We start from the raw sequence: 14,638 nt of genomic DNA on the forward strand, positions 1-14,638 counted from the left end.
GTTCTTCTTATAATGAAACAGGACAACCAGAATTGAATGCAGTGTTCCAGACTAGAGTTTTGTAAAGCTGCAACATAACATCCTGACTCCTGAACTGAATGTCTCAGTTAATAATGGTTAGCACCCTCTTTACCACCTGATCAACTTGTGTACCACTTTCATGAAGCTTTGGAGTCAGACCCCAAAATCCATCTGTACGTCAGTGGTGTGAAGGGTCCTGTGTAGAGATGATTGGACCTACAAGAAAATGTATTTTTCACTCTCTCCAGCAATTGTCAAGGTACATCGGCAGTGGGTCTTATTCTTTCAGACCAGATTCTGTTTGAGGACTCTGCATTTAGGGCTGAAGTACATTACGAGCATAAGCTAGCATTAATTCAAATTAGAGTAGGTAAAACATAGCTTACGGTAAATATAATGACATTAGTGCAAGTGGAGAATGACAAAGAGATAGCATAGGGTTTCTCAGGCCAGTGGAGAAGAAGTTGTGATTGAAGCTGAGGGTCTTCAGTTCAGGCTGCTGTACCTCCTGTCTGATGGAAACATCAGGAGGGGCATAGGGAGGACAGTGCAAGATTAAGGAGACAATTGGACATTGTGCCTTGATTGATTTTTTGGTCTTTACATGTAGTTTTTCACTGATTCTGTTGTATTTCTTTGTTCTACTGTGAATGCCTGCAAGAAAACGAATCACAGAGTAGTATGTGGTGACTTAGATAGTAAACGTATTTTGAACGTTCAGCCCAGACAAGTTAACACAGACAATGGAGCCTGGGTAACTGAATGTGAACTCTGAATAATGTGCCTGATCAGTCAAAGAGCAAGCATGGGCACAATGGGCCAAACGATCTCCATCTGTAGAGAAAGATTCTTAAATTGTGAGGGAGGTGTGGGTTTGAAGGATGGAAACCCTGAAGGGTTGAAGGGCTGGAGCATGCAGGCTGAAACCGAGATAAATAGGCAGAAATGCTCCCTCCTCTCTGTATGACTAGGTACACGTTATTTAACAGAAGAGGAGCTTCTGCGTGGAGAAAGATGTTTTTTTCTTGCTCTCTCCTAGACAGCCCTGGATATTTTAGTTTTGCAAGGGCGGCACTATTTTTCTGCTGGTTTTGCTATTCAGTCAAGAAGCTGAGCTGCAGCAGAGTCACCTGATCTCATGAAAATGCAGGAAAAACAAAACATCACTGAATGTGAAGCTGCTGAGTTTACAAAACGCAAAGCTGTTCTAACTCTGTCCTCAGAGCCTGAGAGGAAGGGCTGCAGCTGGAGGAGGAGGAAGGCCGAGGGTTTGAGAGAGAGAGAGAGAGAGAGAGTGTCTGTGTGTGTGTGTGTGTGTGTGTGTGTGTGTGTGTGTGCGTGCGTGTGTGCATGTGTGTGTGTGTGCATGCGTGTGTGCATGTGTGTGTGTGTGTGTGTGTATGTGTGTGTGCGTGCGTGCGTGTGTGTGTAAATCACACTGAGAGCAGAGGAGGTGAATGTGGATGTTAGTTTGTTAGTTACTTAGTTGAAGTGGTTTAATTCATTATCACATACATCAAGTTCCTTGCTTGCATGAAGCTGACAGAATCACAATCACAAACATGTTTAATGTCACCGGCATATGTCGTGAAATTTGTTGTTATGCGACAGCAGTACATTGCAATACATAATGATAAAAACTGTGAATATAAAATAGTTAAATTAAATAAACAGTGCAAAGATAGAAATGAAAAATGTAGTGAGGTAGTGTTCATAGGTTCAAGTCCATTCGCAAATTGATGGCAGAGGGGAGAAAGCTGTTCTGAATTGTTAAGTGTGTGCCTTCAGGCTCCCTGATGGAGCAATCAGAAGAGGGCTTTTCCTGGGTGATGAGGTTCTTTAATGATGGACACCGCCTTTTTGAAGCACCACTCCTTGAATATGTCCTGAATACTACGGAGGCTAGTGCCTTAGATGGAGCTGAGTAATTTTACAACTCTCTGCAGTTCACTTCAATCCTGTGCAGTAGCTCTAAACCCACCCCCCCCCATACCATGGTAAACATGGTAATAATTAAATCCATAACAAAGACAGAATAGCAGAACAGTGCAGAGATTGTAATGCTAGTGCAAAAATACACGCTAAAGAGGCAATACAGTGTAACCTAGAAAGGTAGAATTTAAGGGTCATAGAATGTGGCAGTGCCTTCAGGAAGGACATGTGAAAGTGGTCGGACACGGTGGTGTAGCATCAGCGACACAGGTTCACTGCCCATAAGGAGTTTGTACTTTCTCCCCATGGGTTTCCTCCGGATGCTCTGGTTTCCTCCACATTCCACAGACATATGGGTTGGTAGGATAATTGGTCACATGGGTGTAATTGGGCAGGGTGGGCTCGTTGGGCCAGGGGAGGGTGATAGCAGTGAAAGAAACTGCTAAATTTGACTTTCCAGGCTTTTATCTTGTCCCAGAAAACAGAAGGGGAGAAAGAGAATGGCCGGGGTGTCTCCACGTACACTGTTTACTCTGTAAACTTTACGCAAGCAAGAAATTTCATTGCACCCAGATCCATGTAGACAAATTAAACAGAGTAATATGCTCCCAGGGTGTTAGCAGAATTAGGAAGTTCCTAAAGCTGGAGATGCTTCCTGTAAAATTAGAGAGGCTGAGGGGTTATGTAGTTCAGCTTCATAAAACTTCCCTGACTTGACCTTGAGAAGGCAGAGGTGAGCTGTGTGTGGTTGTTCTAGTGAGGGTTATGGTGCACTCGGTAATCAAGTCAAATCAGTAGTAAAGGCGCATTCTGCAATTCAGTGTTGTGCTGCCCAGAATGCTGAAGGGCCTTGTGGCAGAGGAGTCAGCCATTCCACTGTCATGTCCACAAAGGCTACCTCACTTCCTGGTCTTTAACTCATAACCTGAGTCACCACAAGAGATTCTGCAGATGCTGGATATCTGGAGCAACACACACAGAAAATGCTGGAGGAACTCAGCAGGCCAGGCAGCATCTGTGGGCATGAATAAAGTGGCGTTTCAGGCTGAGACCCTTCATCCGGACTGGAAATAAGGGGAAGAAGCCTAAATAGGAAGGTGGGGGAAGGGAAAGAGAATAAATTATCAGCTGACAGGTGAGGGTGAAGTGGATGTGTGGGGGAGGGAGATGAAGTAAGAAGCTGGAAGGGGTAAAGGGCTGAAGGAGGAATATGATAGAAGAGGAAAGTGGACCATGGGAACTCAACAGGTCAGGCAGCATCTAAGGAGAAGAACAAAAATATCAACATATTGACCTAAAGCATCAACTCTTCTTCTTTTCCATCGATGCTGCCTGACCTGCAGAGATCCTCCACATTTTTGTGTGTTAAACAAACCCTGATGCAGGGTCTCAACTCAAACCATCGATAGTTCCCACCTTCCAACAGTCTGTCTGTCTCTCCAGGGTTGGGGTTGGACCAGCTGGGTTTCAATTCCTGCCGCTGTCTGCAAGGAGTTTGTACGTTTGCCCTGTGACAGCGCGGGTTTCCTCCTGGTGCTCTACTTTCCTCCCACATCCCAAAATGTTGACATAAATGTTGTGCTCCTAAAGCATAATGCCAATTGCGGACTGTCCGACGGGCACATCTTAGGCTATGCTGGTCATTGGCGCAAACAAAGCATGTCATTGTACGTTTCAACGTGCGTGTGACAACTAAAGCTAATCTGAAGAATGCTGCTCCCATTCTTTGTTGGATCCACGTAAGGTGAAAAATACAAGTTGTGCAACTGTGTCTAAATGGGAGATTTCAGGCAGTGAAGGGAGATTGAGAAAGAATGAGGGAAAATAATCCACTGTCCATCTTAATTGAGTTTTGTAAATGCTACAAGATTATGCAAAAGGTTTTTGTCAATAATCACACGGGAACCAACAGTACATTGAAATAAATCACGACGAAAGACGATCATTGATCCGACAGATTAATACGATTCAGATTGAACTGAAACCTGCCTTGCTCTGTAAACAAGCCAATGCTTGCCAATATTTCCACTGCTACTGAATCCTTAGTGTGGGACTGAGATACACTGTCTGTCATGTGTGCTCACTCCGGTCAGGGTAGAAGCCGCTGTGATGCCATCCCCATGATTCTCTGGCACCGGAGCTGTGGTCCTGCAGTCCCGGTGGTGGGCATCAGGACTGCGGGTGTTACACCAGTCGTTAGGCACTGCCCAGGGTTCTGCTGATGGCTCTCTTGCACCCTGTGGATTACGTGGGATCAGAATCAGGTTTATTATCCCGGACGTATGCCGTGAAATGTGTTGCTTTGTGGCAGCTGTACAGTGCAAGACACAAACATTACTATAAGTGACAACAAATAAATAAAATAAACCAATAAGCAGACAGACAAATAAATAAATAGTGCAAAGGAGGTTGTGTTCATGGACCATTCAGAAACCTGATGGCAGAAGGGGAGAAGCTGTTCCTAAAACTTTGAGTGTACATCTTCAGGCTCCTGATGCTCCTCCCCAATGGTACAAATAAGAATGACATGGGTAGTGATCTTCCCTAATGGTGGATGTCACCTTCCTGAGGAACTACTTTTTGAGAGTGTCCTCGATGATTGAGAAGCTTGTGTCTGTGATGGAACTGGCTGAGTCTACAGACCTTTGATCATATACGTTGGAGCCTCCTTACCAATTGCCGATCCAACCAGTTTGAGTACTCTCCACTGTACATCTATAGGAAATGTGCTTTGGTGACACACCAGATTTCCTCAGACTTCTAATGGAGTAGAGCCACTTGCATGCCTCTTCATGATTACATTAACGTATTGGACCCAGGATAGATCTTCTAGATATTGATTCCCAGGAACTTGAAGCTGCATGCCCTTTCCACTGCTTATCCCTCACTGAGGTCTGGTGTGTGTTCTCCCGACTTCCCCTTCCTGAAGGGAACAGTCAGTTCCTTGGTATTGCTGACATTGAATGTTGCTGTTGTAGGACCACCCAACCAGCCGATCCATCTCACTCGGTTCACCCCAGTAGAGTGGTTTCATGTCTTGGGAGGCTGCCGACTTCTCAGGCAATAGTGACCACTGCTGTGCCCCTCCTCCAAGGCCCGGTGTGCCCTGAAGTACAAAGGCAATGGTCACAGGTGGACTCGGCCACATGTGGCTTCTCCTCCCATTTGCACATCTGGAAATATTCCTTCACTGGCCCAAGACCAGGAAGTGGCCTCCCAATAATTGGTAATTGTTTAATTATTGTCAGCGGTCCAGTGAAAAACTTTGTTTTGCAAGCCATCCCTACAAGTTATTTCAAAACACATGTACATTGAGGTAGCACAAGTGGAAAAGCAATAACTGAATAGAGAAAGTCGTGCTACCATTACAGAGAAGGTACAATACAGGTAGGAGTAGGTGAAAGGGCCATGGCTGGGGTAGATTGTGAGGTCAGCAGTCCATCCCTGTTGCCCAGAAGGCCTATTCATGGTCTATAACAGTAGGACAGAAGCTGGTGGTGCGTGTTTCTGAGCACCTGATGTGGGTGGAGGGAACAGAGAGGATGACCCAGGTGAGAGAAGTCTTTGGTTGTATTGGCTGCTTTCCGGAGGTAACAGGAAGTATGGAGTCAATTGTAGGGAGGTGGGGTTTTATGGTGCCCTAAGCTGTGTTCACAACTTGTGGGCTTGAATATTAGATTTCAGTGGTGACCCTGTTGTGGTTTGTAACTGCAAAATATTAAGCTAATTCAAGGAAAGACATGTGAGTCTGGGAATGTGGGGTTAAATTTGTCTTTAAGCAAGGCTCACAGGATATCATGTGATAGCACGATGACGTATGCAATTAAAGTATTTTTACATATAACCCATAATTAATTATTTAAATGCACCAGAATGTTTAATCAAATGATTTGTATACAAGATTACTCAAATATTATTGAAATATACAGCAGTCGCCTCCTCATTCTTCTGACCTCCATCAAGTACAGGCTGAAAGCCATCAAACCCTCTTCATACTTTAACCCCTTCATTCCTGGAATCATTCACCTGAATCTTCTCTGGACCCACTCCATTGCCAGCACATCTTCCCTTTGATAAGGGGCCCAAATTTGCTCACAATTCTCCAAGTGTCCAAAGAATTTTGATTGTTGTTTTCTGATTTTTTTAAAAATAATGCACGATTTGTTTTTGTTCTCTGTAGAACTTCTTCGTTGGCTATTCTGCCCATATATGATATGCATAGCATTCTTCTGAGGAACCACATCTCTGCTGCATCGATTCTTTTTTCCATTGCATTTGTGATGGTCCATGACTCGCAGCCGTACATCAATATAGGAAGAGTGTAGCAGCTAAGAGTTCCAAGACGGATGTCAATTGCTATTTTTTTGTTCGTTAGGATGTTTCTCATTTCTGTAAATGCTGTTCTTGCTATTACTGTTCTTGCTTTTATGTCTGTTTCACATTTGCCATCAGATGTTACCCACGATCCAAGGTACTTGAAACTGTGAACTTGTTTCAGGATTTCATTGCCCCAACAAAATCAGAAAACAGCAATCAAAATTCTTTGGACACATCGTGCGAAGAGAGACATTGGAACATTTAGTTGCAACTGGAAAGCTGGAAGGAAAAAGAAACAGAGGCAGACAGAGAATGAGAATGATAAAAGGATTAACATCAGGGTTAGAAACAGGGGAGGCAACAACTACAACTTGGAGGGTCGGGGGCTGTTGGAATGAGAGACATGATCACTCACGCCAAATGGCAAGGCACCTGAACAACAACTCCAAGTGTAGTCTGAACAATGTTTTATAAAACCTAAATGTCCTTGCTTTTATAATCAAGCCCTTTCAAAATGAATGCCAACATTTGGAGTTCAGAGCTCAATCCTGGTGTCATCTCTATGGAGTCTCTATACCTCCCCCTCCCCCCCCTGTGGAATGCATGGGTTTTCCCTGGGTGCTTTGGTTTCCTCCCACAGTTCAAAGACATACCAGTTGGTCATTGTAAACTGTCCCGTGATTAGGCCAGGGTTAAATCAGGGTTGCAGAGTGGTGCAGCTTGATTGGCTAGAAAGGACTACTTCGTGCTGTATCTCTAAATAAAAATAAAAAACAAATATTGAGATTCAGAACTTATTTGGAAGTCAAGAATTGGTCATAAGACTTGGTGGTTATGGCTGTTTATTGGAGTTACAAGGAAAGAGAATGAACAAAGAAAAAGAACAAAGAACAATAAAAGTGTGTTTGTCTTATGCTAAAAATTAGCTCAGACTAGAGAGATAACAAACATTATATAAAACAATCATGTTCATTGGTGCAACACATGCTGCAGAGAAACGTCTCGAAAAATACAGTATCAGCTGTAGTAAAATTACTGAAAGTTCACAGAATATTTACAAATATGTGGGTGATTAAATAACAATTATAAGTAAGCAGGTTAAGGTACAAGAACAAAATCAGTTCTATACTCTAATCCAGTTGAAGTGAAGGACTGAGCTCTGGGATTACGGATATTTCACGTTGTACCCTTAGTTAACGTTGTGTTGCCTGCTGCCCATCGCAGGTGTCACTTGGTGATTTACAGTTAACACAAACATTGGGGGTTGAACCAAAACGAAATTTTTCAAGCTTCTAATCTTGACTTGAATTCAAAGATATTGTTGGAATGTACATGTGAGTAGGTACCTCTTGTACCTAATAAAGTGGTCACTGAGTGTACATTTGTGATCTGCTGCTGTAGCCCATCCACTGTAAGGTTTGATGTGTTGTGCATTCAGAGATGCTCTTCTGCACAGCACCGTTGTAATGTGTGGATATTTGAGTTACTGTGTCATTCCTGTCAACTTGAACCAGTCTGGCCATTCTCCTTGACGTCTCTCATTAACGTCAAAGCATTAATGAGAACTGCTGCTCACTCCATGTTTGGTTTTGTTTTTTGCACCATTTCTGTAAACTCTAGAGACTGTTGTGCATGAAAATCCTCAGAGATCAGCAGCTTCTAAAGTACTCAAACCACCCCATCTGTCACCAACAAGCAATCATTCCACGGTCAAAGTCATCTAGATCACATTTCTTCCCCCGTTCTCATGTTTGGTCTGAACAACAACTGAACCTCTTGACCATGTCAACATGCTTTTATGCATTGAGATGCTACCACATGATTGGCTGATTAGAAATTTGTGTTAACAAGCAGGTGTACAGGTGTGCCTAATAAAGTGGCCACTGAGTGTAAATGTTTGGGACCATTAATTGCCTCTGCACTGAGGGTGGCTGAATCATCTTGGAGGACATGGCAAGTGAGGTTCTACTTTCACTTGAGATAAAGATGGCAGATAATTTCTTTAAAGTGAATTATTGAACCAGATAGGATTTTATGATTATTCTGTACATTCATGGTCACCATTACTGAGGCTGCATTTTATGCCAGATTATTTAATTACCTCCTTTTCCCCAGCTGTCGCTGTTGGATGTGATGCCTGGGCTCTGAGCCCTCGGTCCAGCATCTCCGTTTGCTGGTCCAATAAGCCAACTATGTGAAATTGTTGCTCGCATGGTGATTATTAGTTCTAAAATGGGCAAGAAGAAGAATGGCTCCGCGGTGTTGCGGTGTTTCTGCATTGTCCTACATACATTGTACAGGGGAGAATCTGCCTTGAATCAATGGTGATGTATTTGGTGTTGTAGCTGCAGATATGACATGCCTTTTCTCTCCCCCTTGCACCTCCACAGTATCGTTGCTACAACGGGGGCAGAATTTGACCTTCGAACCCTGCGCGCGGTGAGAGTTCTCCGACCGTTGAAGTTGGTGTCTGGAATTCCAAGTAAGTCTCACGTTTCGTTCCAACCCCTGACTGAGAGGTGTCGTCAGTAGACCGTCCATCAGATGCACTCAAGAGGAGTACTGGACGGTGGGCCGGAAGGGCCTGTTCTGCCCTTTATCTCTCAATAAAGAAAATAACAATGTAGAATAAAGTGTAACTGCTATAGAGTGTAAGGAATGTACAGCATTGGTGGACAATAAGTGCAAGATCAAAATGAGCTAGATTGTGAGGTCAAGAGTCCATCTTATCATACTAGGGAGCCATTTAATAGTCTTATTATAATGGGTGGCAGGGTGGCGATACGTCCCCACTAAAGAAGGTGTAAGGTGTTCCTTCCCTCCGCTAGCCTGCAGGTCACCCTTGGACAAGGTGTAGCATCAGCTTACCCCCTCCCCCCCATCAGGGTCACATGAAGCCAAGGGAGCGGTGGTGGATGGCCGTATGAGCAGCTGGTGCAGATCACAAGTCCTGGTTGTGCAACCACTGACACCAGGCAGACAATCTCTGAAGAGTATTGATAATGGCTGGGGTCACACATCTTGTAAAGACACTGCCCAGGAGAAGGCAATGGCAAACCACTTCTGTAGAAAACTCTGCCGAGAACAATCATGGACATGGGATCATGCTTACCCTCATCATATGACACGACACATTATGATGATGACGATGACAGTGGGTAGAAACTGCCCTTGAGGCTGGTGGTACATTCTTTCCAGCGTTTGTATCTTCTGCCTGATGAGAGAGAAAACAGGAGAGAGTGTCTGGGGTCTTTAATTATGGTGGCTGATTTACCAAGGCAACAAGAAGCATAGGCACCAGTCTGGTCGGGTGAAAAGTCAGATGAATTGGAAAGTGAAATCCTGCTGCATAAATGCAGGTTAAGCTGCCTTCAGAATAAAGCAGTGGGATGAAGCTATTCAACCCCAAGCCTGTTCTACCATCCAGTGAGATTAACTTAAGAACACCACTTACCCAACTTTTCCCTATGAACCCTTGATTCTCAGCTAGAATAACTGGTAATCATTGATTGACAGTTCAGCGGTTCCGCCTCCAAAACTCTCAAGGGTAGAGAATTCCAAATGTCTGAATGTTGTGTTCAGTTCTGGTCATCTCTTTACAGGGAGGATGTGGGAACTTTAGACAGGGTGCACTGAAGATTTACCAGGATTCTGCCTGGGTTAGAGATCATGTCTTATGAGGAAGGGCTGAGCAAACCTGGCTTTTCTCTTTGGAACAAAGGAGGAGGATGAGAAGAAACATGACAGAGGCTTATAAAATAATCAGAGACATGGAGTGGACAGCCATTGTCTTTTCCCAGGGCAGCAATGGCTAAGAGTAGAAGGCATACTTTTAAGATGAGTGAAGGAAAGTACAGGGAAAACGTCAGACACCTTACCGCTACCCTATACAGTTGAAGCATAACCTCCCTGCTCTTAAATCAATCCCTCTAGCAATGAAGGACAACATTCCGTTTGCCTTCTTGATAGCCTAGTGTACCTGCAAACCAACCTTTAGTGATTCATGCACAAGCACTCCCAAGTCCCTCTGCAAAGCAGCGTGCTGTGATCTTTTACCATTTAAATAATAATCTGATCTTCCATTTTTCCTTCCAAAGTGGATGATCTCATGTTTATCAACATTGTATTCCATCTGCCAGAGCCTTGCCCCACTCACTTAACCTATCTATATCTCTCCGCAGACTGTCCATATCTGCATAATTTGCTTTTCCACTCAATTTAGTGTCATCAGCAAATTTAGATACACTACACTCAGTCTCCTTTTCCAGATCACTGCTGTATATCACGAACAGTTGCCCACCCAGCACCGACCCCTGTGGCACACCACTCACCACTGATTGCCAACCAGAGTAACACCCATGTATCCCAACTCTCTGCTTTCTACTGGTTAACCAATTCTCTATCCATGCTAATGCATCATTCCCAACTCCATCTTATCCTTATCTTATGGATAAATCTTTTATGTGGCACCTTATCAAACGCTTTCTGGAAATCCAAGTAAATGATATCCAGCTGTTATTCTCTATCCACTGCGTTCTTTCTATCCTCAAAAAACTCCAGTAAGTTTGTCAAACAGGAAGGACTTAGACAGATTAGGGGAATAGGCAAAGAATTGGCAGGTGGAATGCAGTGTTGGGAGGTGTCTAGTCTTGCACTTTGGCAGAAGAAATGAAAGGGTTGACTGTTTTCTGATTGGAGAGAAAATACAAAAAACTGAGATGCGAAGGGACTTAGGAGTCCTTGTGCAAGATTACCTAAAGGTTAATTTGCAGGTTGTGTCACTGGCGAGGAAGGCAAATGAAATATTAGCATTCATTTCAAGGTGACTAGAATATAACAACAAGGCTTTTAATGTCGAGGCTTTATAAGGCACTGGTGAGGCCTCATTTGAAGTACTGTAAGCAGTTTTGAGATCCTTATCTAAGAAGGGAGGTGCTAACATTGGAGAGGATTCAAAGGAAGTTCACGAAACTGATTCCAGGATTGAACGGCTTGTCATATGAAGAGTGTTTGGTGGCTCCGGGCCTGTATTCACTGGAATTCAGAAGAATAAGGGGTGACCATATTGAAACCTATCAAATGGTGAAAGGCCTTGATAGAATGGATGTGGAGAGGATGTTTCATATGGTGGGAGAGTCAAAGAACAGAGAACACAGCCTCAAAATAGAGGGACATATTTTTAGAATGGAGTTGAGGGGGAATTTCTTTAGCCGGAGGGTGGTGAATCTGTGGAATTCTTTGCCGCAGGCAGCTGAGGAGGCCAAGTCTTTGTGTATATCTGAGACAGAGGTTGATAGATACTTGATTGGTCAAGGGATGAAGGGATCCGGGCAGAAGGCAGGAGATTGGAGCTGAGAAGAGAATTGGATCAGCCATGATGAAATGACGGTGCAGACTTGATGGGCCAAATGACTCAGTTCTGCTCCAATATCTTATGGTCTTGTGGCTAGATTGAACTTGGAGTAGAATAGAAGGCCAGCACAGCATCTAGGGCTGAAAGGCCTGTACCATGCTGTACTGTCCTATGTTCCATCTGCAACCCTCTGAGAGAAGGAAGTTCTCCTCACTGACCAATATTCCACCCACTCTGGACCTGACCCTTGGATGAAAGGGAAGAGAGTTGGGGAAGAGGGTAGGTGAACTCTCTCCCCTATAGTACAGGTAACTTAAGATTTCATGGCAGACGCCACACAGAAAATATAAAAGTATGGTTCCTTTTGATGCTTTTGGCTATCTAAGACCAAATTGAAATTGAAAATGGTTTCCAATGCTTCCATCAGTACATGACTCAAAGAAGCCAACCGTTGACTGGCCTCTGTGTTCAGATGATTACAATTCAGAAAGGTGCTACAAGCAACAATGTCAATTATAGTTCCTTTGTCATAGCAAAATCAAGCCAAGTGGTAGGTGGAGATGGAAGAGAAATGGGGGAGAAATGAAAGAACATAGGACATAGAACAGTACAGCTCAGTGCAAGTCCTTCAGTCCACGATGTTGTGCCAACCTTTAACCAAGTCCATGGTCAATCTAACCCTTCCCTCCCACCTAGCCCTCTATTGGAAGGGTGGGAACAGGGAGTGATTTGAAAACATGTATAAGGTTTTAAAACTTTGAAGTGTGGCTTAACAGAGGGTTCCGAGGTTGGTGCACGTTCGGACTCAGGTTCTGTTTTTGGATGCCCACAAATTTACATAGAAGGCTAAAGTGGTTGAGCTGGAAGGTAACAAAGGGCAGGATGAGGGTTTTAGCAGCTGGGCTGAGGCAGAATGGAGAAGTTCTGGTGAGTTCCAGGGGAATTATCCTAGTTCAGGGGATCCATTGGCTTGCCAGGTTTTTACAGAACATCTTCACCTTCTCTGAACTAACATCTTTTGATTAAGTAATTTTGACAGTTGTAGCATATTCAGAGCACATTGAAAATGAAAAGGAACTCATAGAATCTCTTTGTTTTCCAGGTTTACAAGTTGTGCTGAAGTCCATCATGAAGGCAATGATCCCCCTACTTCAGATTGGGCTGCTGCTGTTCTTTGCCATCTTGATGTTTGCCATCATTGGGCTGGAATTTTACATGGGCAAATTTCACAAAGCCTGCTTCGACAGCAACAGTATGTCTCCCATATCTTGTTGTCTGTGTTTATAGTATTTCTGGTGGCTAGCGAGGGCATTTTCTTTATTTAACAAGGGATTCATGTATAAGACTGGTAAATGTAGGCCAGTGAGCCTTACGTCAGTGGTGGGGAGATTGTGTCTGATCTTTCACGTCCGTTATCCCGAGACATAAAACAGGTTGTAGATTCTGTAAATCTGGATTTCAGTGGAGCAGTGAAACAGGCACACAAGAGAGATCTTGTTCCAATGAGGGGTCTTGATCCAAAGAGATTCATTTCTCTCCATTCATGCTGCCTGTCCTGCTGAGTTCCTCCAGCATCATGTATGTGCAAATTCATTATTCCATTTCCCTCTGTCCACCGGAGGGCAAAGGTGGCCTGTCCTGGAGTTGAAGGACAGTGTTTGTGAGTGGGAGGGGAGGTGTTTGTGCTGTATTCTGTTTTGTTGTGGTCCATGTTGTTTGACTCAGCATGGAGGGAATGCAATGGTGTCGGAATGTGTGGAGACACTTGAGGGCTGCCCCCAGCACACCGAATGTGTTGTGGCACAGCAGGCAGCATGGCTCCCTTGCTTTTCCAGTGTTCCAAATACTTGGCCTTTATATACTGACTGGGCGTCATTACAAAAACTCATTACATCACAACTGACTTTCTGTAATGATGACCAATCAGCTGATTGATAAGTACATATAGGCAAAGCATTCTGAGGACACGCCACAATTAACAGCGCACTGATAATATATTGTCATATGGCGATGAGACATTTGAAGGAAAATTGCCAAGATCAGAGAACAACTCAACCCAGCCACATTAATTTACCCTGTAGTGTAGGTAGATGGAGACACTTGTAGGCTGCCCCCAGTACACCATGGAGTGCATTGGTTGGTAACACAAGCGAAGCATTTCACTGCCTGTTTTGATGTAGTCATGATAAATAAACTTGAATCTTGATCTGGATCCGGAGTCAGGGTGGAGGTGTTGAGCGTGTGAGAGAGGAGGTTTCTGGGAGATGAAGAGGATTGGCATTTCTTGGAGACATAGACAGAGTACAGAGGAGATTTACTAGAATGTTACCTGGGTTTCAGCACCCAAGTTGCAGGGAAAGGTTGAACGAGTTAGGTCTTTATTCTTTGGAGCGTAGAAGGTTGAGGGGGGACTTGATAGAGGTATTTAAAATTATGAGGGGGATAGACAGAGTTGACGTGGATAGGCTTTTTACATTGAGAGTAGGGGAGATTCAAACAAGAGGACATGATTTGAAAGTTAGGGGACAAAAGTTTAGGGGTAACACGAGGGGGAACTTCTTTACTCAGAGAGTGGTAGCTGTGTGGAACGAGCTTCCAGTAGAAGTGGTAGAGGCAGGTTCGATTTTGTCATTTAAAAAAAAATTGGATAGGTATATGGACATGAAAGGAATGGAGGGTTATGGGCTGAGTGCAGGTAGGTGGGACTAGGTGAGAGTAAGCATTCGGTACGGACTAGAAGGGCCAAGATGTGCTGTAATTGTTATATGGTTATATGGTTATAGCATAGGCTCAATGGGCAAAGTACAGGAAATTACCATCTTGTTATTCCTTTTGAATGTGCGGAATCAATTTAATTTGTCATTGATTGTAATTTTCTGTCTTTGTACTGCAGCCGCAAAACAACAAATTTCACGTCATGTAAGACATTGATAATAAACCAGATACCGATTCCTGTTCTCACAATACTTGATCAATTAACACATTCAATGCAAATCCATCCAATCATAGGTTTGT

The 14,638-nt window shown here is 43.7% G+C and overlaps 1 protein-coding gene across 1 annotated transcript in view; it reads left to right on the top strand.

Annotated features, from left to right (window-relative positions):
* Positions 1–14,638, top strand: part of LOC132405928 (voltage-dependent P/Q-type calcium channel subunit alpha-1A-like) — a 393,641-nt gene that overhangs the window by 80,920 nt on the left and 298,083 nt on the right. The window contains exons 4-5 of the mRNA XM_059990909.1: positions 8,661–8,752; positions 12,726–12,875. Of these exons, the coding sequence (XP_059846892.1) occupies positions 8,661–8,752; positions 12,726–12,875 (242 nt within the window). The remainder of the gene's footprint in view (positions 1–8,660; positions 8,753–12,725; positions 12,876–14,638) is intronic.

This window comes from Hypanus sabinus, chromosome 16 (genome assembly GCF_030144855.1).
Source record: "Hypanus sabinus isolate sHypSab1 chromosome 16, sHypSab1.hap1, whole genome shotgun sequence".
In the NCBI taxonomy this organism is placed as follows: Eukaryota; Metazoa; Chordata; class Chondrichthyes; order Myliobatiformes; family Dasyatidae; genus Hypanus; species Hypanus sabinus.